The following is a 20,726-nucleotide window of genomic DNA, read 5'->3' as shown; positions in this document are numbered from 1 at the left end:
TTTATTATTATTTTTTTTAAACTTCAGCACCTCCAGAAATTAGGCCACTTCTATTTAGATGTCTACATTTTGAAAACATTGATGCAACAGAGTGTAGGGAGTTAACAGGTGACCCTGCATTCTGACACTCACTAGTTCCACAAAAAGAACAGGAGTACTTGAGGCACCTTAGAGACTAACAAATTTATTACAGCATAAGCTTTTGTGGGCTACAACCCACTTCTTCGGATGCACGAAAGCTTATGCTCTAATAAATTTGTTAGTCTCTAAGGTGCCACAAAAAGAACAGGAGTACTTGTGGCACCTTAGAGACTAACAAATTTATTAGAGCATAAGCTTTCGTGGGCTACAACCCACTTCTTCGGATGCATATAGAGTGAAACATATATTGAGGAGATATATATACACACACATACAGAGAGCATGAACAGGTGGAAGTTGTCTTACCAACTCTGAGGTGCCACAAGTACTCCTGTTCTTTTTGCGGATACAGACTAACACGGCTGCTACTCTGAAACCTGTCATTAAGGTGCCACAAGTACTCCTGTTCTTTTTGTGGATACAGACTAACACGGCTGCTACTCTGAAACCTGTCACTAGTTCCAGGAGAAGGTAATTAACGGTAATTAGCTAAGCAGACAGGTGATCTGGGGGAGCTAATAAGCCAATTAGCCCATCATCTCAAGACTGCTAAGGAGGCATAGAAAGGAGACCTGGAGGGTGAAGGAACAGTGTAAGCTGAGTCCAGCCTCACAGATGCTTTAGGGAAGGGAGACCTCTGCTCCTTTCAGGTCCTCAGGGCCTAAAGCACAGAGGCTATTGTAACTAGTACTGTTGTATGGGTCTGTAAAGTTGTTGGTGGAGGGAACTCAGATAAATGGCATGGTGGATACACCATCAATAAAAGTCTGGGCCATTTTCTGTGGTGCAAAAAGGCAGGAGCGGAGCAGGCCTTTCTACAGCTAACATAACTGTTTAGGGCTTGTGTCATAACTATAAAGGGAAGGGTAACAGCTCTCCTGTGTACAGTACTAAAATCCCTCCTGGCCAGAGACTCCAAAATCCTTTTACCTGTAAAAGGGTTAAGAAGCTCGGGTAACCTGGCTGACACCTGACCCAAAGGACCAATAAGGGGACAAGATACTTTCAAATCTTGGGGGAGGGGGAAGGCTTGTGTGTGTGCTCTTTGTTTTAAGGGGTTGTTCGCTCTTGGGACTGGGAGGGACCAGACATCAATCCAGGTTCTCCCCATCTTTCTAAACAAGTCTCTCTTATTTCAAACTTGTAAGTAAAAAAGCCAGGCAAGGCGTCTTAGTTTTACTTTGTTTTCTCAACTTGTAAATGTACCTTTTACCAGAGTGTTTATCTTTGTTTGCTGTACTTTGAACCTAAGACAGAGGGGGGTCCTCTGAGCTCTTTAAGTTTGATTACCCTGTAAAGTTATTTTCCATACTGATTTTACAGAGATGATTTTTACCTTTTTCTTTAATTAAAAGCCTTCTTTTTAAGAACCTGATTGATTTCTCCTTGTTTTAAGATCCAAGGGGGTTTGGATCTGTATTCACCAGGAGTTGGTGAAAGGAAGGAGGGGGGAAGGGTCAATTTCTCCTTGTTTTAAGATCCAAGGAGTTTGGATCTGTATTCACCAGGGAATTGGTGAGAGGTTTCTAAAAGCTTCCCAGGGTAGGGAATGGTGGCAGCGGACCAGAACTAAGCTGGTAGTTAAGCTTAGAAGTCCTCATGCAGGCCCCCACACTTGTACCCTAAAGTTCAAAGTGGGGATACAGCCTTGACAGCTTGTTTCTCAGAGTAGCTGATCTTCCAGCTCTCCTTAATTTCAATGGAATTGCACCAGTCAAGAGAGGGCTCTATCCTCTACATGTGCAGCTCACTCAAGTAAGGCAAAAGTCCTTTGTCTTTCATTTGTTTTATGTTTGGTTTCTCTCCCCCCCCCCCCCGGGGGGGGAGGGGGGAAGTGTTTCTTAGAAGCAAGCAATTTTGTAAATATTAAGTATCAGAGGGGTAGCCGTGTTAGTCTGGATCAGTAAAAAGCAACAGAGAGTCCTGTGGCACCTTTAAGACTAACAGATGCGTCTGACGAAGTGGGTATTCACCCACAAAAGCTTATGCTCCAATACATCTGTTAGTCTTAAAGGTGCCACAGGACTCTGTTGCTTGTAAATATTAGTTAGTAAATGTTAAATATACCCTATCATACAGCCATGTGCTAGACATCTGAAAAGTAAGTGCTTTGACATTAAGACCTTATCAGGGTTCAGTAGAATTTGCTTTATAAGGAATAATAATGACACAAGAAATTATACAGTTGAGGGAATAAGAATTCTGAGGCTTCAATTTAGAGAATATCCCTCTCTCCATGAAGTCAGCTAATCAGATAAAACATTTCACAAATGGGAGTTTAGTACATCACATGTGGCATTATAAGAAATATTGCCTGGATTTGGTTCTTAACAATTCACTCCCATTCCTCACCTGACTTGTGATAATGGAAATCATTCTGCAGTCTCTTTAGTTTCATACAGCAGTACTTTGGAGTTTTTAAGTGAACAATTCAGCCCTCTGGGCTTAAAAAAACAAAAAATGTACTGACATTAAAATCTAGCATAAAAGAGTAAAATCAGAACATTTTCATACTCATTTCTAGGTATTCATCAAAGAGTCCATAAGCATTCATAGGCTGAAGATTGTAGTCCTTTTCCCACTGTGGGAAGCTTGCTTTTCTCTGTGAGCCATGTTCTTGCCGTAATTTTCTCCTGGTCCACCAGTTCTGAATTAACCTGCATATTCAATTAAATTGTAAACACCCATTTATTGGTTATTCAGGATTTTAAATTAGAAGCCTTAACACTGGCTGACTACATAGCAATCTACCGTGCATGTGCAAACTGCAGGTGGAAGAATCTTAGTATGGGGCTGAATCTATTATTGGCTACCATTTCCCAATTAGCAACAGAGGTATGTGAGATTCTGAAGACACATGGGACCACCCCTTTCTCTATTCCATTCTCTTGAGTGTTAGCTGTATTAGAGAGGCTCGATTATCAAGTTTAGTTTGATTACTTATTAATAATGAGAGAGAGGCTGGGCTGGACTAGACAATATATTTTGTAAACTGAATGTATCAATGTATGAGAGTGCTTGATATTAGTAACAGATGTGGCTGGTAGCACAGAATACTATCCTTTATCTCTAAGATGGGAAAAAGTTCCTGGATTGTCCTTCAGTTACAGATGTTCTTCCCTGCCTAGAATGGCAAATTGCTGGAGTCAATCAGAGCTAAGAAGGGAGATGTATGGTTCTTTTTTAATGGAAATGTGTCCTCTGGAACTGAATGTTCAGTAATAGAATGGGCAGAAACAAGTGGGCAGGCTAATGATTGTGGACATACTGTTGTCATCGGAATAGCAGTTGATGTAAAAAGTTAAAACAGGGTAGTGTGGCTTGCATATGTACATATGCTTTATTTTCTCCTTAGAAGTAAGTTCCCATCCCCAAACCAATCAATAATTTATACATAATTTCCTAATGATTTGCACATTTATTCTGAAATATGACTTCTCCAGTACATGGGGTTGGGTGTGTGACAGGGGAACAGAACTGACTTACACTTTTAGATCAGCTAGAAATCTTCAGCTGAAGATTTGACTTCAGTTTTGAATGTGACAATTTCTCTGTCACTTCACTAATAGTTCCTCAAACTATTCTGGGCCTTTCCACCGCTTCCTGTGCTGTCTCTCCCTCTCAATCCCACCACACATTGCTGATGTTTGTTTGGAAAACTCCACAGGGATCGTGCTGAGCTTCTGCAGAGGGTGATCTTCAGATCAAGCTGAAGCATCACTTGAGCTTCATGCCTTCGCCTTGCATGTGTGTGTCAAAGCATGTAACCATTACAGCATAAACTGGTTATCATCCAGGCCCCTAGAATTCTGCAGCATGTCAGTGCCACTCTCTGGTGTCTGGTTCCTAAAGCTCTCTGGCAGAAATAGCAGAAATTTCAAAACCCAAGTTAATGTCACACACCTCAGTGAGAGTCATGACAGGCTACTTTCCGGTTCCCATTATAAAAATCATATAGAAACAGGAATCTTTGGAAGAGGCCCTGACTCACCCAGATTTCCTCCAAGGGCTCTGGGGGAGCACATGCTGGAGTGGGAGCTCTCTGGCGCCTGACTCCTCTTATTGGTGAGCGCCCTTTGGGGATGCTTCCACCTCCATCAGCCCTAGTATAGCACAATGGCTACATTGCGCAGGGCCCACCTAGCTGGCCTCTGTACAGAAGGGGTAGAGGATCCTCCCTGAACCCTTTGGGAACCCAAGCAGGGCCAGACACAATGTGGCATTTAACAGAGAACTCCTAGCTAGGCTGTTTGGCAGAAAAAGGAGAGGTTCATGCCTGCTGGGGATTCATGGGGATAGAGGGAGGGAGCAGCGGCACTAGAGACTGAATGCCTCTGTCCCTGGAACAGGTACCAGCTGTGCAAACTCTTCACACTGCCTCAACTTTGTGCTGGAACTCTAAAGTGGAGGCACCAACTTTATGTGAAACAGACACTACTGGAACAATTTGTATAATGGGGGTGCTGAGAGCCATTGAACCAAACTGTAAACCCTGGATATGATGGAAACCACTTCAAGCCCAGGGGTGTTGCAGCACCCCCCACACCCCTAGTTCCAGCATCTGTGCATTACTTCTATTAAATCTCCCACCCTTTTAAACTGATCTCTTCCCATCTCCAGCTCGCTTCTTCTGTGATCTCCCTCTCGGCTTTTCATTAGGTTTCAAGATGCTCGTTAATGGGTGCCCGAAAGATTGAACTAGAGTGTTAAAAACTGACAAAGGAGGCAGGGAGTGGAAAGAGAAGCAACAAAGTTGCTGCTGTTTTTTCTAACTACAATAATTCCTCAAATTGGAGCTGAATGTGACTGTTTGCTACAGCATCATGGCATGCTGAGGAGGAGAGAATTGTGAAGCAGAAGGAAAGAAGAGAGTACTCAACACCTTGCTTGCCAAGAAGGTAGTGTTTTGGGGCAATTTACTCAAAAGTCTACACGGTTCTGTTTAGCAAGGGCTAAGGCTGCTTAAAAGAATTGCTGTGAATGGGATGTGGCTTCTGTAGCCCCAGAGACTGAAATCTCCATTACATTGCACTGGCTCTGCTGTGGTTTCTGCAGCAAGGCAAATTGATGTGAACAATGGTACTTTGCAAGGGTACAAATATTTATAGTGCTGATTTCTCTCTCACTTGCTAATTTGCCCCCAGTGGCCTGCCACTCCACTGATCTGTATTGCCAATTGTCTATAGCAATCCGTTAAATATTAAACCCATGCACCATTAAATGAACTAACAGTAGTCCCTTTTAGCTTGAACAAAGCCTAGTGTTACCGTATACATTGTCAGTAAATGTGGCCAGGTCAGTAAGTTTGTCTACTTGCACATTTTTGACTGCCAATGTGCCAGCAGTGCACTTTTTCTGGCTCACACCTCTCCTTTCAGGTATCCTATGTCACCCAACAAGGAGAAATCTAATTAGAACGTACTGGTATAGACTAAAAAGCACGTATCTACCATGTTAGTGTAGGGAATAGAGCAGTGTTACAGAAACAGATTTTTTAATTTGGAAAATACCAATATGAATTATTTTCTAATAATGTGTATATATATATATATTTATATTATTTTCATTTCTGTAGACTTTGTTCTATGTAAATAACACTATCTATCTGGAAATATCTGAGAAGAGTTCTCCACTGTATTTAGGTGGGATACTATAATTACTGTTGTATTCTTCTCCCATTTAAGAAAATCAGAAGGTAATAATGAAAGTAATATTTTTCTGTGACCTATGTAAAGGTAGGCGGTATATTTACTTACGGGTAGCCCAGTTCCATGAAATTATTCCAGGTCTGCTTTAGCACCATTATAATACCCATTTGCATACAGAGATCAATAAGGCATCCACTAGGGTGGCACTGCAGAGTAAAGAAAAAAACGAGTGGTTTAAAGAAACAGAAATAATTCTGATTCTTTTAATCCTTTTGGATTTGCAGAAATGAATGTATAGTAATTTATAAAACTTTTAAACAAACTTTCATTTTTACTATTTTAATGTAAACCCGAAGGAGCAGGCAAGTCATATCACTAGTCCTTTAAGTCCAGGCTCTAGCATCCTGCTTGGCCAGAACCAGATGCTTAGGATGAAGGCAACACAGTGGCCACAATAGCCCACAGTATAATTCTGTATGGGTCTGATGGAAAGCCTATATGAATGGGAGTTTTTCTATGGACTTCAGTAGGCTTTGGATCAGGCAGCGTATGCTGTAAGGAATGGGGAGGAAATTCCTGTCGACACCTCAGGCAGTTAGTTTACGCCTAAAATGCAGTATTTGTACATTTATTATTATTATTATTTAGTATTTGACTCAATGGATCCCTTAAAGTTATTGTCTTGTTATGAGATACTTAAGACTCTGGACATCAAATGACTGCTTGCCAGTTTTTCTTCCTGAGTGTCTGGTTCAATCTGGAGTGATTTGGGTTTGACTTGGGCTGGATGCTCAGCTGTTGTAAACTGGTGTAGCTCCATATACTTTAATCAATCGTTGTAAGAAGTAGAGAGGTCTGAGAACTCACTGCACTGATTAGCCCTTACTGTCCTCAGACCAACATTTTGCACCATTGACTATCCTGACATAAACAGGGGTATCAAAGCTGAATCAGTGGACATTGTGCGCAGTACAGACAGACCAGAATAATTCTCTGATACAGAAATATTCCGGTTTCATTTTAGTAGAGAAAAACGTCACAATAATTCGTATAGTGACCTTCTGATGGGAACTGTTTTCTTTTGTACAATGAGCTGAAATTTCCTTGTTTATTTTTCTCTATTGACTTCACTGAAGCCTACCTTAAATCAACAAGGTTGGCAAATAGATTTTTTTAAAATCAACCCCACTTGGCATTATAAAGAGGTTAAATTAAAGTAAACAGAGAAAGTAGATAATCCCTCTTTTGGTTTAACATCATTTTTATAATATTTTGACAGGAGTTAGTCCCATGAGTAAACTCAGCCCTAGGGTAAGCTGGAGCAACTCTATCAAAGTCAATGGTGTTTCACTTGTTTACAATAGGCCCGAATTTGGCCACTGATTCTGGACAAGGGGATCTCAGTAGGACAATGTCCTTACCCCTGGTTTCAGTTAAGGGCTGGTCAGAAGTTGTTTTTGATGTATATCTCGATATTATATTCTTACCATGTATATAGAATCATAGAACTATAGGGATAGAAGGAACTGCAAGGGTCATCTAGTCTAAATCCTAAATAAGGCCTGTCACAGATATAGTTGATACGAATGGGCTCCCTATATTGGAAAGAATAATACTTTTTGCCAGACATTGTCTTTTGCAGCCCAACTTGAGAAAGGCATTTGCTGAACTATCAAGGAATATATCAGCTAGGTCACTTATTTCAAACACACACACACAATTTTGCTTTGGCTACATTTTGGAGAAGGTCTATTTTGATGGAGGAGACTGAGAACATTGACTTTCCATCTGTCCACCTATGACTTTTTTTGTTCCCTGGACTGTACAGCTGCTCAAATAATAAAAAAAAACCCTGATGTGTGAATAAGCAACTTGCATTAAGAACATGTGTTGTCAATTGTAGGATCAAGCTAGTCATTATTCCCAAGTATTTGGATAACCTCTATTCTATTAAGGCCAGTGGGTGGGGGATCTGGAAGTGATCACGAATTCATGCTGGCAGCATGCAACCTGTGACTCAAGATTTGCCATTTGTCATTCATTTGTGAAAATGTTTGTCATTCAGCTAAAAAACAGGGACAAAACCATGTGACTTGGGTGACCAAATATTAACGTTAGATACTCTGACTTATTCACAGGCTGCCAACTGTTCATTTACAATATCCATCAGCAATTTTTGAATCCTGAATATATTTATAAAAAATGGGATTGGTTTTTGCATGAATTGCAAAGCCAGCCCCCCTCATGCCTCACTATTATATTCTGTAAGCACTGATTACTATTACTACCGGGAAGCTTGCTCAGTTGCTTTGATTGATTTTTGAGTGGATTTTGTTTGCCTCAAATTCGAGGCTGCAGGTCAGTAATGCAACAAGAACTAGACCTCATAATTTTTTGACTGAGTGGAAAAGAGTATTTTAGAGGTGGAAAATGACCCAGATTCATATCTTAATTGATTCATATTGAGGATGAACAATAGAAAGCGTCTGATATTTGTTTCCATGATTTAAAAAAAAGAAATCAAGTTGAGGCCATATATTAATGTCACCCAAATATGATACATAGACCCCAAAAGCTAAAGTTTAAAAAACATGTTATCAATATGGAAATGGCTTTTTGAAGCAGGTGAAGAGGAATTCAATCAATGGTGACATGTCAGAGAGCTCCTGGAAACTCAACAATACATTCAAAATAACCTAAGCAGGGGGCCAGAGTCTGCCCTTGCTCACATCCTGTGCCATCCATGGGCTTCAATCAGATTGTACAACGTATGCAGAATTTGCCCCTAAAAGCCTTAGAGTTACAGACTACTCACCTCTTCCAGTCTCCACCTGTTTATCAGCCTCAAGTAGGCACCAGGGTGTCCTGTAAATCTTCAACATAAGAGCAAACATCAGCTATTTCTTACTAGATCTCTGTTCAGAATCTTAGGAAAAAGCTCAACATAGTTGTTTTAACTCCATTTTCCCCAAACAGGATTGATTTAAATAATATCAAAGATGTAATTATGCAGCATGATTTGAAGGATCGCTAATATAATTTATGTTAAGAGCTAAGCAAATTTTAATCTGTGCTTTAGCTAAATGCCTACATTCTAATACTCAATAGTTCATTCTCTGATGTTCAGCAGGTCAGAAGAGCAGAAAATCAAGACTGAGTAAGACTGTCAAGAGAATTTTGCTTTGAAGCTCCATTTGGAACTGCTTTAGAATGTGTTATTACTGGCTGGAAAGAGACCATGAAATGCAAAAACCCCGCCTGGTCCACTTCCTTTTGACATAATGAAAAATTTGGTGTCATACTTTCTGTGAATCCAGTGAAAACATGTTTTCACCCAGGGTGCAAATTTTTCACAGTTACACTGTGTATTCGCTCAAACGATTCGCTCAGATATCCAGATGCAAACAACTCATACTAACAGGTAATTCAAATCTGCTCACATGCCTTTTGATTTCTGTGGGGAACAAACAGGAACAGACATGCAAAGATTTCTCTTATTTTCAGCAAAAAAGCAAATTCCATCACTTGTAATAATTATGAATTTGCTGCAAACTGGCCAAAGTATACATCAGGTGAACCAAAAGTTACTTAGATTTCAGGGGATAGAGATGAAATGACAAAACGTTAAGTTCTTTTATCTGTACAAATTATACATATAAAAAGCAGAGCAAAGTGACCTGCAAATGCCTTATCAGCTGAAGACATCAGTTCTCGGCAGTGGAATTTTTAGAATTTAGTATTAAGGAAACGTCTGAGAACTGCATATTCCCTTTCTAACCTTTTTAAAGGAAAATCTAAATTTAACCTTTTTTCCTTTGCTAACTTGGACTTTGCAACTGAGCAAGCATGACCATATGGGCCCATTTTGTTTCATTAATGGTAATATTATTTTCTTCTTTGCTCTCTGTCCCAAGCACAAAGAGTGAGCAGATACTGATTCTTACCTTCCCAAGAAGAATGCTATATAAAAGGTAGAGCTGTTCAGATTGACAAACTGGAAAAGAAACATTTTCAAAGTGAAGCTGTTCTCCCACTCAGACTCAGTCCGAGGCTGCTCTGTGAATAAAGAAAACAGAGTTTGAGAGGTTTAATCACATTAGCAGTTTTACTACACTGAGGGACTGCAGGCACTTTTTAGAGCTGGCAAAGCTGCCTGCTGGTCTCAATTTATAAGATGACAGTAGAATTTGTATCAAAAAATAATCCACAGCAAGCGGGCTTGTAAAAACTCTTACAAATCTCATCTGATGTTTTATAGCTGGCTATGCAAGATTACAGATGATAAGAAATGGTTTGCCAGTTTGCTAGCAGTAACACGCACATTCAATTTCCTTCATTTGGACGAAAAATAGACAACTCCTGGATTCATCCATGTGCTATAAACTCAGCTTCTCTTCTGTTGTTTTCATTTCTGCAGTCTACTACAGTTAGATAGCAGAATGCACACTAGTATGCAGCATGATATATTCTCAATTTGAAGCGGACTTCACACACAACTGAAACAAATGCTTTCTTCATGGTTATTTTTAATGATTATTTCTATTGCTGTAGCATGCAGGGAACCTCTCCAGGCCTCAGGATAGCACTGTACTAGACACTATACAAACAACTAACACAAACACAATCCCTGCTCCAGAGAGCTCACAATCTAGGATTTAGACAAAATGCATTGAAACAGGTGGATAAAGAAGGAAGGAGGGGGGAGCTTTAGCCACAATATCCGGACCCTTGATTCCCATTCTGAGCAGTGCTCAAGACTAGATTTAAAACAGTCAACATTTCTTGTGCTATGTCTACACACCTAGCCCAGTCCTGCAAATGCTTGCCAGTAATGGGCATGGAATTTACTATTCTGAGTAGCCCCATAGACTTCAATAGGAGTACTCACAGTAATACACACTATGGGCCAGATTTTCAGAAGTGCTGCGTGCCCACAACACTAGCAGAAGCTGTGGCTAGGCAACATCTCTGAAAATCAGGCCCTATGGTAAGCATATGCTTAGCTGAGTCCTTAGCATTTAAGATATTTAGGACAGGAATCATGGGCCAGATCTTCAGCAGGTGTAAACTGTCATAGCTCCATGGGCTTCAACTGAGCTCCGACAGGTTACACAAGTTAAGGATTTGGCCCCATGACTTTGTCTGTAAAGCACCAGGCACAGTTATGTAATAAAATAATAGTTAATACTGAAAACAGAGATTTCCCTTTTCCTCTCCCAGCTGCAGCATCTCAGATCAGAGCTTCATTTCTATAGTATCTACGAATTAAAGCTCCGATAGGAATCAGACTGGATGTAGCTGGGAGAGGACGGGGAAGAGAGAGCAATTTTCTTGTTATTAGGCAACCATCAGGTTTTAAGGTTGGACTTGAAATTAAATGTCATATTGATAGATGGATATTTTGAAAAAACTATAAACACAGTTATAAAAGTGGTTAGAAACAGTACAATATTTTAAAAACATGCATTATTTTAATCTAGGCAGCATTTTGCAAATATGACAGGGATACTGATTCAGGGAGAAATCCTGCACCTAGTGAAGTCAATGGCAAAATTCCAGTTGGCTTCAATGGAGCTAGGATTTTACACTCAGTATTAACAACGAGGAGTCCTTGTGGCACCTTGGAGACTAACAAATTTATTTGGGCATAAGCTTTTGTGGGCTAGAACCCACTTCATCAGGTGCATGGAGTGGAAAATACAGGAGCAGGTATAAATACATGAAAAGATGTGAGTTGCCTTACCAAGTGTGAGGTCAGTCTGATGAAGTGGGTTGTAGCCCACAAAAGCTTATGCCCAAATAAATTTGTTAGTCTCCAAGGTGCCACAAGGACTCCTCGTTGTTTTTGCTGATACAGACTAACATGGCTCTGAAACCTGACACTCCGTATTTAGAATGAGGCGAGAGCTGAAGTATAAACAAAAATCAATAAAATATTATTTCAGTTTTATATTTATCATCACTTACCTAAATTTGTCAGAAGAAGAGCAACTTTTTCATACAACTGCAACAAATAAGAAACAACTTCTGACAAATGTGACCAGCTCAGTTTAACATCATTAACCATATAGATCTGTTTTCTAGGATGAATAACGATTATTCCATTTTAAAACTGAGATTCTGATCATCATTGTTTGGTAAAATTTGTTGGCATTGTGATAACAGTAACACTACTTAGCTCTTATGTGGTGCCTTTCATCCATAGACACACTTTACAAAGGAGGAGAGGTATCATTATCCCCTTGTACAGATGTGGTGCAGAAAGCTTAAATAATTTGTCCAAGGTCTGTTATAAGAACTGGGTCTACAAATTTACCCTTAATTGTCAATTTAACAAATACTGATGGGAAAAGGTTTAAAAGTGAGAGAGACAGACTGAACTTGTCCAAACAAAAAGGTCTACTGGTATCACTCAAGGACTTTGGTAAGATCATACTTGGTAAACAAGAAAAGTGTGGAACCAAAAATCAGTGAACCAAAATTGGTGTGTCAGTTGGTGGACAAAATAATGAGAGGACAAGCTATTCTGCCCATCACTCCCCTTTTGGGATGCTCAAAGAGACTTTTTTTGAGGGGAGGTAACACTGGGTACTGTGTTGCTGGTTGACTGAAAGACAAAGAGAAGGGGAAGGAGCAAGCTTCACCATCATGGCTGTCACCCCCTCCATCTCCTTGTATCTCAGGACCCAGTGTGACACCAATGGACCTTCTTCTTCCTAATCCTAAGAGATGTCCTGACCTGACCAGACCAGAGAGAGAGAAGGACCCAGATGACATCACCTCCTCCACAGGCTTTGGCTAAATCCAACACTACCTGGGATGAGAGACTTTGTCAGACACCCACATCCATTCCGCATGTCCTTTCCCTTCTCTAACTTATTTCTTCTTTTCCTACCTGTCTCCTTCTGCCTTCTGTCTGTTAAGGCTCTCCAAGACTATATATTTTGCAACACTGCTGTAAGCCAGTGACCAGAAAGGCATCTAAATGCAATGCCCTAAACAGCCTGATGCTGTCATGAGTTTGCAGATCTTGGAGTAGCTGATAAAACTGTGTGCTGGGTCTGTTTTCTTCCAACACTGAGGCTGAATGTGAAAGTCAACACCAGACACAGAGGCTGCATTTTAAAATCATTGTTGTTCTTCTCTTTCCCCTTGTGTGTGTGTGTTTGTCCTGTTTTGCCTTCTAGGAAACGGGATCAGACTTTAACAACAGTAACAACAACGGCTCCAGCCATCTCAACTAACTTCTTCTCTTTTTCCCAAAAGGACAGTTACTACCATCTTTAAAACCAGCTAACAGACTGTCAAACAAGGTTTTTTTTTCTTCTCCCTTTAAAGACTCTACAGCTAAAGGGAACAAGGGATGTTGTTAAAGTGACAGCCTCACTTAACACTTTACATTTCAAATGCTTAAACAACTGTTTTTTTTCTTTTTCTGTATCTTTAGTAAAAGGATTTTTAAAGGAGCATTTGCCACAGTAGCAAGCAGGCTGACGTCTCTGTAAACCTAACCCTGAACCTTGTTTGACACTGTTTAATGTTGGACAGTGAGAGGCTCTTGTTAATACCTTTGACTCTTTGGGCCCTTTATTCCATCTAAATTAATACAAGTCCGAAACTAGGCAATTGGCAGAGCCAGGAATAAAACCCAAGTTTCTTCATTTCCAGACCAATGCCATATTAATTAGACCATGTTCTCTCCTACACTAATTTTTACCTTGAAAATCTTTGACACTGAAACTGAAAAGTGTGTGGATTTTAATGAAAAGTTTAGCACTGCGTTCCATCTGTAAAAAGTCATTTAATTCTGCAAATGCAAGGGAAATTATGGAAAACTTAACAAGCAAATTAGTCCTAACAAAAACAGACCTTGTCTTTCTCTCTTTGGGAGAGAGACATAGGAGCTCAGAGAACATCACTGTTGCCAAATGCACTTCTTTATTTGGAACCACTGATGTTCTTCTAAATCCTTATTGGCACTTGTTTATGATAGCAGGAATCATGGTCTCAAATTCCTCTGAATGATTGCTAACTTATTTAATAGAGAAGCTTTGACATGAGTTAGCATTTATGCAGTGGTGAACATACAACATACTATGTAAATGCACAATATTCATTTTTATTATAAAACTAAATCACTGTATCCATTTGCTTCAAATGGTATTACCCCTTCTACTGATCTGGGGCCAGATCCTGCATGGTGTTGTGTCCTCAATTCCTATAGACATTAATGGGAGTTGAGGGGACACAACACCTCTTCAAAGAGCTCACCATCTTTCAGGATTGGGCCCTTAGTTTCCAATTCCTTTTTCTACAATTTACTTTATAAACTGTTGCTAAGGTTTAGTGAGTTATACACAGGCTACGTATTAAACCAGCTGCTTAGGAACTCAAGTAATTTGAAATTCTGTCATAGCTATTAACAACATTTCTCCTGTAGAGCTTTCTGCCTTGTCTGAAATAAACAGTGGTGATTTGAATCCTATTTTTGTTTTAAATAATTGAAAAGGTGGTCTCTTCCCAGCTTTAAAAGTACCTCCCTATGGAGAATATACAAGTGCTAAAGGGCTGTGTGTTTGATACCCTGATCCTGGCACGGAGAGTGCCCATTTACAGATCATCAATGACCTGCATGTCTGTGGGTGAATATTATGTTTTGTTGTTATTCCTCCTGGATCAGACAGACAGAGTTTGCGATTCTGTTAACGATGTTTGGAACTGTTTTTCTGCAACTACAGTTTATTACTACAAATCTCAAAGGGCTTCATTTATGATCCCATTTTATTCAGTATTCATATTTCCTTGGGTGATATGATCGGTATGAACAGGTTTTACTACCCAAGATGAAGCTTGTGATTACTCTCAGTGCAGGCTGCATGATTAACTGGAAACAGTCAGCTTGAATGTCATCGAATCTTGTCAAGATGAATGCGTAGCTATATTATCCATCCAGCTCTCAAAGCATCCAACCTAGAAGTTGATTGACCCAGAGCTTTCCCCTGATGCTTATATCAGATAGGTTGTGAAATTGTATTAGAGTCTTTGGCTGCAGTCCATGTTGTCTTACAGGGATTCCCAGACTGTTCTAAACATCTTTTGTCTCTTCTCACCTCAAGTTCTGTTTATATGAATCTCTCTTTGCTTGCCCCATGTGACTTTTCTTCATTTTTATGTGCTCACAGCTTGTATAGGACTCAACTGTTTGATCGCTCATGGGAGCCAGAAGCTGTTAGAATTTTAGAAGATCTCCATTAGTTGCCTATTGTAAGCCACTGCCTATTGTAACTCAGTGTGGAAAGCAAAAGGTTAAGTTCAAAACCTCACCACCTCCGTAAAAGATGTTTCATGGTCATGCTTTAGTATACTTATGGGATCTCGTTTTCTCTGGTCCTCACCTTATTGTCCAGTTCACAGACAATATTTATTTCTTGTTAGTAGCTGTAAGGTTTAAGAAGTTTTTCTTGCAATACTCCACTTGATATGTCAGAAAAAAAATCAACAAGGAACCTATTCATGGCTTTTTTCATTATTTTAATTTTTTCCCCTTAACAGTAGAAGTCTTTGGGAGCTAGAAAGTGAAATCTACTTCTGTTCTGAGTTGTTTCATTGCTGACTCAGTGCACAGATGTTTGGAAGATTGGTGGTGAGTTCTTTGCTAACAGAGGTATACGCTGACTTATGTTTATTCTTCATAATGCCTATCACATGATCTAGGCATACTTTAAAAAATAAAAAATTAAAAGCCACAGACTTTAAACAAAATACATTAAAAAACTTTTACAGAGTCCTCAAACCAACTTCTCAACTCACTATTGGTCCCTATCCTATCCTTCTCCCTCCAATTTCTCAATCAATTCTCCCCTTTCTCTCCCTTGGGAAATGCATAGGAAACCAGACAAATCTTTCAACTTGTCCTAAAGGACACCAAATGCAGGCTTGAGTGTGCAAAGGAGGAGAAGTGAGTTCCTGTGGTGATGGCTTCTCACAGCCACTTTGCATGTAAACCAGGGCTGTTAGTTTGAATATCTCAGATGACTGCAAATAATTCAGTATCACATAGGAAGTGAAGTGGTCTCTCTAGTAGGCAGCATTTATACATGTATTGGTTGGAATTAACACCTTATACTTCACACGGAAACTAAGGGCTTGTCTATGCTTACCAGGGGATTGATGCATGGCGATCGATGCATCGGCGGATCGATGCATCGCTCTCCCGTCGACTCCTGTACTCCATCGGATCGAGACGAGTCAGAGGAGTCAACGGCAGAGCGTCTCCTGTCGACATCACGTAGTATGGACCCCATGGTAAGTAAATCTAAGCTACGTCGACTTGAGTTATGCTATTCACGTAACTCAAATTGCATAGCTTAGATCGACTTTTCCCTGTAGTGTAGACAAGGCCTAATTGAGGAGTCAGTGTAGCTCATGGAGCTAAGGAATAATAGGCTTACAGCAAGAAACTCCACTTACTAAGTGGGGCAAGACATTCTGAATTAGCTGCAATTTTTGGATGGCTTGAAGATGTAGCTGTTTGTAAAGTGTTTGCAATAACACAACCTCGAGGTGGCAACATGTGCATCTGAAGGAAAAGGATGCAACCTTCTTGCCAAGAGCAGGTGACAGAAAAACACATCCAACAATCACTGCTACATGGATAGTCAGAAGCACCTGGGAAACCAACAGAACTCTCTCACCTTAGAGGATGGGAAAACTCGCCCTTTACCTACCCAACCCATTGTGATCTACCCCACTGGAACTTTAACCTCCTAGGAACAGATGGCCTAGGAATCCCTTTATCCCAGGCCCAATCAGACTCACAAGCCAGACTCAATCCACCCTCCCAGAATTCTCTGCTTTTAGCATTAGAAGTAACTGATGGAACAATTCACAGCCACTCAATGTCAATCCCTCCCTGTGAAGTTTTCAATGCAGGTAAGTGCTCTCCTGTAGAAAGAGTCTGTATATATCTATCCCTAAGGGGAAAATTCTGCTGTGAATAAGAAAGGAGCAAGTTTGGCCTCTATATTAAAAAAGAACACTAAACTATTTTGTTTAAAAAAGCATATTTAAAGAATTACTTGCAATTTGCAGACAAATAGAAGAAATAGTGTGTAGGACAAATTTGAACCAACTAGCTTGAATATGTCCCTTTAAAATAATATAATTTGTAGACTTTTTCAAACATGTATTGTACTTAAGTGAATTTTGAAGCCAATTACACAAGTATGGTAGGTACTAAGAGTCAAACCCAATAAGCATCTGCAACTCCCATTAAAGTCAATAGCAACTGAGGGCATTCAGGAGCATGCAGACTGGGGCACATATAGATCAAGTGCCTGTATGCACTTTGCTTTAGATCCTAGCATGGGCAGTGGGTGGACCCCACCCCCTGTCTGCCGGAGGGCCGATCCCTGAGGAGCCCCCCCCCATGGCCGGAGGAGCCCTGTCCTCCCCTCCCCCAATGGCCAGAGGAGCCCTGAGCCACCCCAGCTGTGCCGTGCCTCCCCTCCCAAGACCCCAAGCTGCCCGGCAGGAAAAGCAAAAGCTCTTCCCAAAGAACCTGAGCTTTTTATATGTGCTGTGCAGGTTCCAGGGCAGCTGAGAAGGCGGTATCTGCTACTCAGCTTTCCAGGTTCATCAATAATCTCTCTGGAGTCCAGGGAGATTGCTGATGAACCCGGGAAGTTGAGTAGCAGATACTGCCTCCTCAGCCACCCTGGAACCCGCATGGTGCATAATAATGAGCAAAAACTTCTTCTGGCGGAAGCCCAGCCCATGCAAACCGCCAAAGCCAATAACCCAGCATCCTGGTCTATACCCACTGCTTATGGATCCTGGTTATCTCTACTTACCACATTCAGTAGCATGATGATGCAAAAGTTGATGCACACGGCAGTCCCTGTAGTTGCAACCTGAGAGTTATTCCTGATTAAAGCCCACTTAAAGGCAGCAAAAGTGCTGACAGTCACAACACGGTAAATAACAATGCCAAAAACAGCAGCAATCACCACACAGATCTAAAGGGGGGGAGAAAAACAGAAAAGCCTGAAATTCCTCACAATTGGAATTGATTTCTTCCTGAAATTCTCAAGACTATAAAAATAAACCTATCTTAAAAAAACAAGTCCTGAAACATACATCATTTTTTCCTGAGAGGGGTTTCATCTGGATTAATATCTAGTTTCCTCTCACTTTCCTATAATATAAAATATACTTGATATCTGATTAAAATCATATCTACATTTAATCATTCTCTTGAAAAACACAACTGTTTTCTGTTTTCCAGTGTTAGTAAATGGTGCTTGATTGCTAGCCCTGGAAATCAAAGCTTCACCTCACTTACACTGAGTAAAATTCACCACTCTGGAGAGGGTCAGTACATGGCTTATGGACCACATAAGTCATACTTTGAATATTTAAGTGGTATATAGGCTTTTGTGCTGCCCCTTTGCCTGGGGTGAATTTCACCCTGTGTTAAATACTGCACAGGAAGCAACAGAGAGTTTCGTCACACTACCTTAATAAGCTGCTTCACTGTACTATTTTGGAGGGATTATATTTAAGGATGGTAAATTCAATCTCTTTGATAATTTCATCCCTGGCATCTTTGATGATACTTAGAAAAGGTGTCTGATGTATAAATTTTGCAGTTGAGCTCAGGTCACTAAGTCAGTTGTGACATATCATACAGAACAGTTGGGCATTAAACTGTCATGACCAGCTTGTGTCCCATTTGAGCCAGTCACCTAGAGCTCAAACATTTTGTTATTAGCATGGGTGAATCTGACATCAGGAACCATAACATTCAAAAACCAGTAGGAGAAAACTTCAACCTCTCTGGCCATTCAGTAACAGATTTAAAGGTGGCAATTTTGCAACAGAAAAGCTTCAAAAACAGACTCCAACGAGAAACTGCTGAACTTGAATTGATATGCAAACTAGATACAATCAATTTAGGCTTAAATAGAGACTGGGAATGGCTGAGCCATTACACACATTGAATCTATTTCCCCATATTAAGTATCCTCACAGCTTCTTGTCAAACTGTCTTAAATGGGCTATCTTGATTATCACTACAAAAGTTTTTTTTCTCCTGCTGACAACAGTTCATCTTAATTAATTAGCCTCTTAGAGTTGGTTGGGCAACTCCCACCTTTTCATGTTCTCTGTATGTGTATATATATCTCCTCACTATATGTTACATTCTATGCATCCGATGAAGTGGGCTGTAGCCCACGAAAGCTTATACTCAAATAAATTTGTTAGTCTCTAAGGTGTCACAAGTACTCCTGTTCTTTTTGCAGATACAGACTAACACGACTGCTACTCTGAAACCTGTCATCTTATCCAGTCTACATTATTTTAGCTATGTTACCATGTAATTAAATTTTCTTGAATAGAAACCAATCAGGTTTGGTGTGTCCACATGTATTACTACAACCTGAATGCATTCTTAAAACCTGACAAAAATGTGATACATCATAGTTAATTAGGAAAAAACAATCAACACCTCCCCCCTACCCTAGAATTTCAAGCTATTTTCACCTTCTTTTATTTACAGAATTGATTTAACAGCGGTTGGCATAATCCATAAGTAGAGAAACATGACAAGGAGGTTAAAGTGTGTGTGAACACATAGGACCAGTTCATCTGATCCATTAAAGCTACTCTTTCCACTGTGGAAGCATATAGCAGCCACAAAGTTACCTTACTAGTGAGCTAGAGGACGATTCCCTGTGGAGAAGGAGATTCCTAGGTGGTATAGAGTGGCCTTAGAAACTTCTATACCCAGGTGTGGCTATCTCTATGTCCATATGGTCCCTACCTGTTGGAATGGATGGGCAGCCAGAGTAAAACACAGTAGTCCTGAGGCTGCTGTAATTTACGCTAGGCACTAGCTTGAGGCTGGACAGCCCTGGGTTTAGAGGACAGGGATGGATTTTCCAACACCTTCCCTTAGGGGGCTTGGGATTTTGGCTTTAATGTTTAAAGAAGCGTTTGGTCAGTCATAACTATTTAAGAGAAAAAATCATTAGTTTGACAGTAAAATAACTGAGATAAATTATTCTAATGGTAAAAAAGTGATTTAAATTGTCTCCATTCATTTTAAAAATTTGAATGGAAACTCTTCTATTCTGCTAACTCTAAGCCACAAAGGTTCTGATAGGCATACAAATGTCACAGTTACAAAGGATCATTTCTGGCTTAGGGCTCCCAGTGTTAAATTCAGGATTTGTAAGTTTCTTTCAGGGAAGACTGTAACCACATAACAACAAATATGAAGAAATGTGACTCATGTTCACAGATTCAGAAATTTAACAATACGAGCCATTGTAAAGCTGTTTTGGCTTCTTCAAGAATAACCCTCTAGGGTTGGATCAATCACCAATTGCTCAAGTATGGTAAGGGCTTATACGCTGAATTCCATAATCAGAGTATTAGGAATAGGATTTAAATATCTGATTTTCCCCATTTTATTCACCAACATACAGTTTGTTTGTTTGTTTATTTATTTATTTTTTAAAGATAGAAACTAGCAGTCAAGTTTCATGCTACTCCTCATCTTTATACCTTGTCAGTTTCATTATTAGGAGCAATCAGTCTATAAGAATGGCCAGACTAGGTCAGAGGAATGGTTCGTCTAGCCCAGTACTCTGTCTTTGGACAATGGCCAATGCCAGATGCTTCAAAGGGAAGGCACAGAACAAGGCAATTATTGAATGGGCCATTCCCTATCATCCAGTCCCAGTTCTGGCCTTCACAATATCCCCTGGTAAAGAGTTCCACATGTTGACTGTGCTTTGTGTTAAGAAGTGCTTCACTTTGTTTGTTTTAAACCTGCTGCCTATTAATTTCATCAGGTGAATCCCAGGGTCTTGAGTTATATGAAGTGGTAAATAACACATTCACTTTCTCCACATCATTCATGATTTTATG

The 20,726-nt window shown here is 40.1% G+C and overlaps 1 protein-coding gene across 1 annotated transcript in view; it reads right to left on the bottom strand.

Moving 5' to 3' along the window:
- Window positions 1-20,726, bottom strand: part of ANO4 (anoctamin 4) — a 189,506-nt gene that overhangs the window by 15,568 nt on the left and 153,212 nt on the right. The window contains exons 17-22 of the mRNA XM_065408353.1: window positions 17,642-17,806; window positions 11,757-11,793; window positions 9,734-9,845; window positions 8,605-8,662; window positions 5,898-5,995; window positions 2,656-2,798 (exon numbers count right to left, since the gene is read on the bottom strand). Coding sequence (XP_065264425.1) covers window positions 2,656-2,798; window positions 5,898-5,995; window positions 8,605-8,662; window positions 9,734-9,845; window positions 11,757-11,793; window positions 17,642-17,806 — 613 coding nt within the window. The remainder of the gene's footprint in view (window positions 1-2,655; window positions 2,799-5,897; window positions 5,996-8,604; window positions 8,663-9,733; window positions 9,846-11,756; window positions 11,794-17,641; window positions 17,807-20,726) is intronic.

This window comes from Emys orbicularis, chromosome 1, assembly GCF_028017835.1.
Source record: "Emys orbicularis isolate rEmyOrb1 chromosome 1, rEmyOrb1.hap1, whole genome shotgun sequence".
In the NCBI taxonomy this organism is placed as follows: domain Eukaryota; kingdom Metazoa; phylum Chordata; order Testudines; family Emydidae; genus Emys; species Emys orbicularis.
This window is presented reverse-complemented; position numbering and strand designations above follow the sequence as displayed.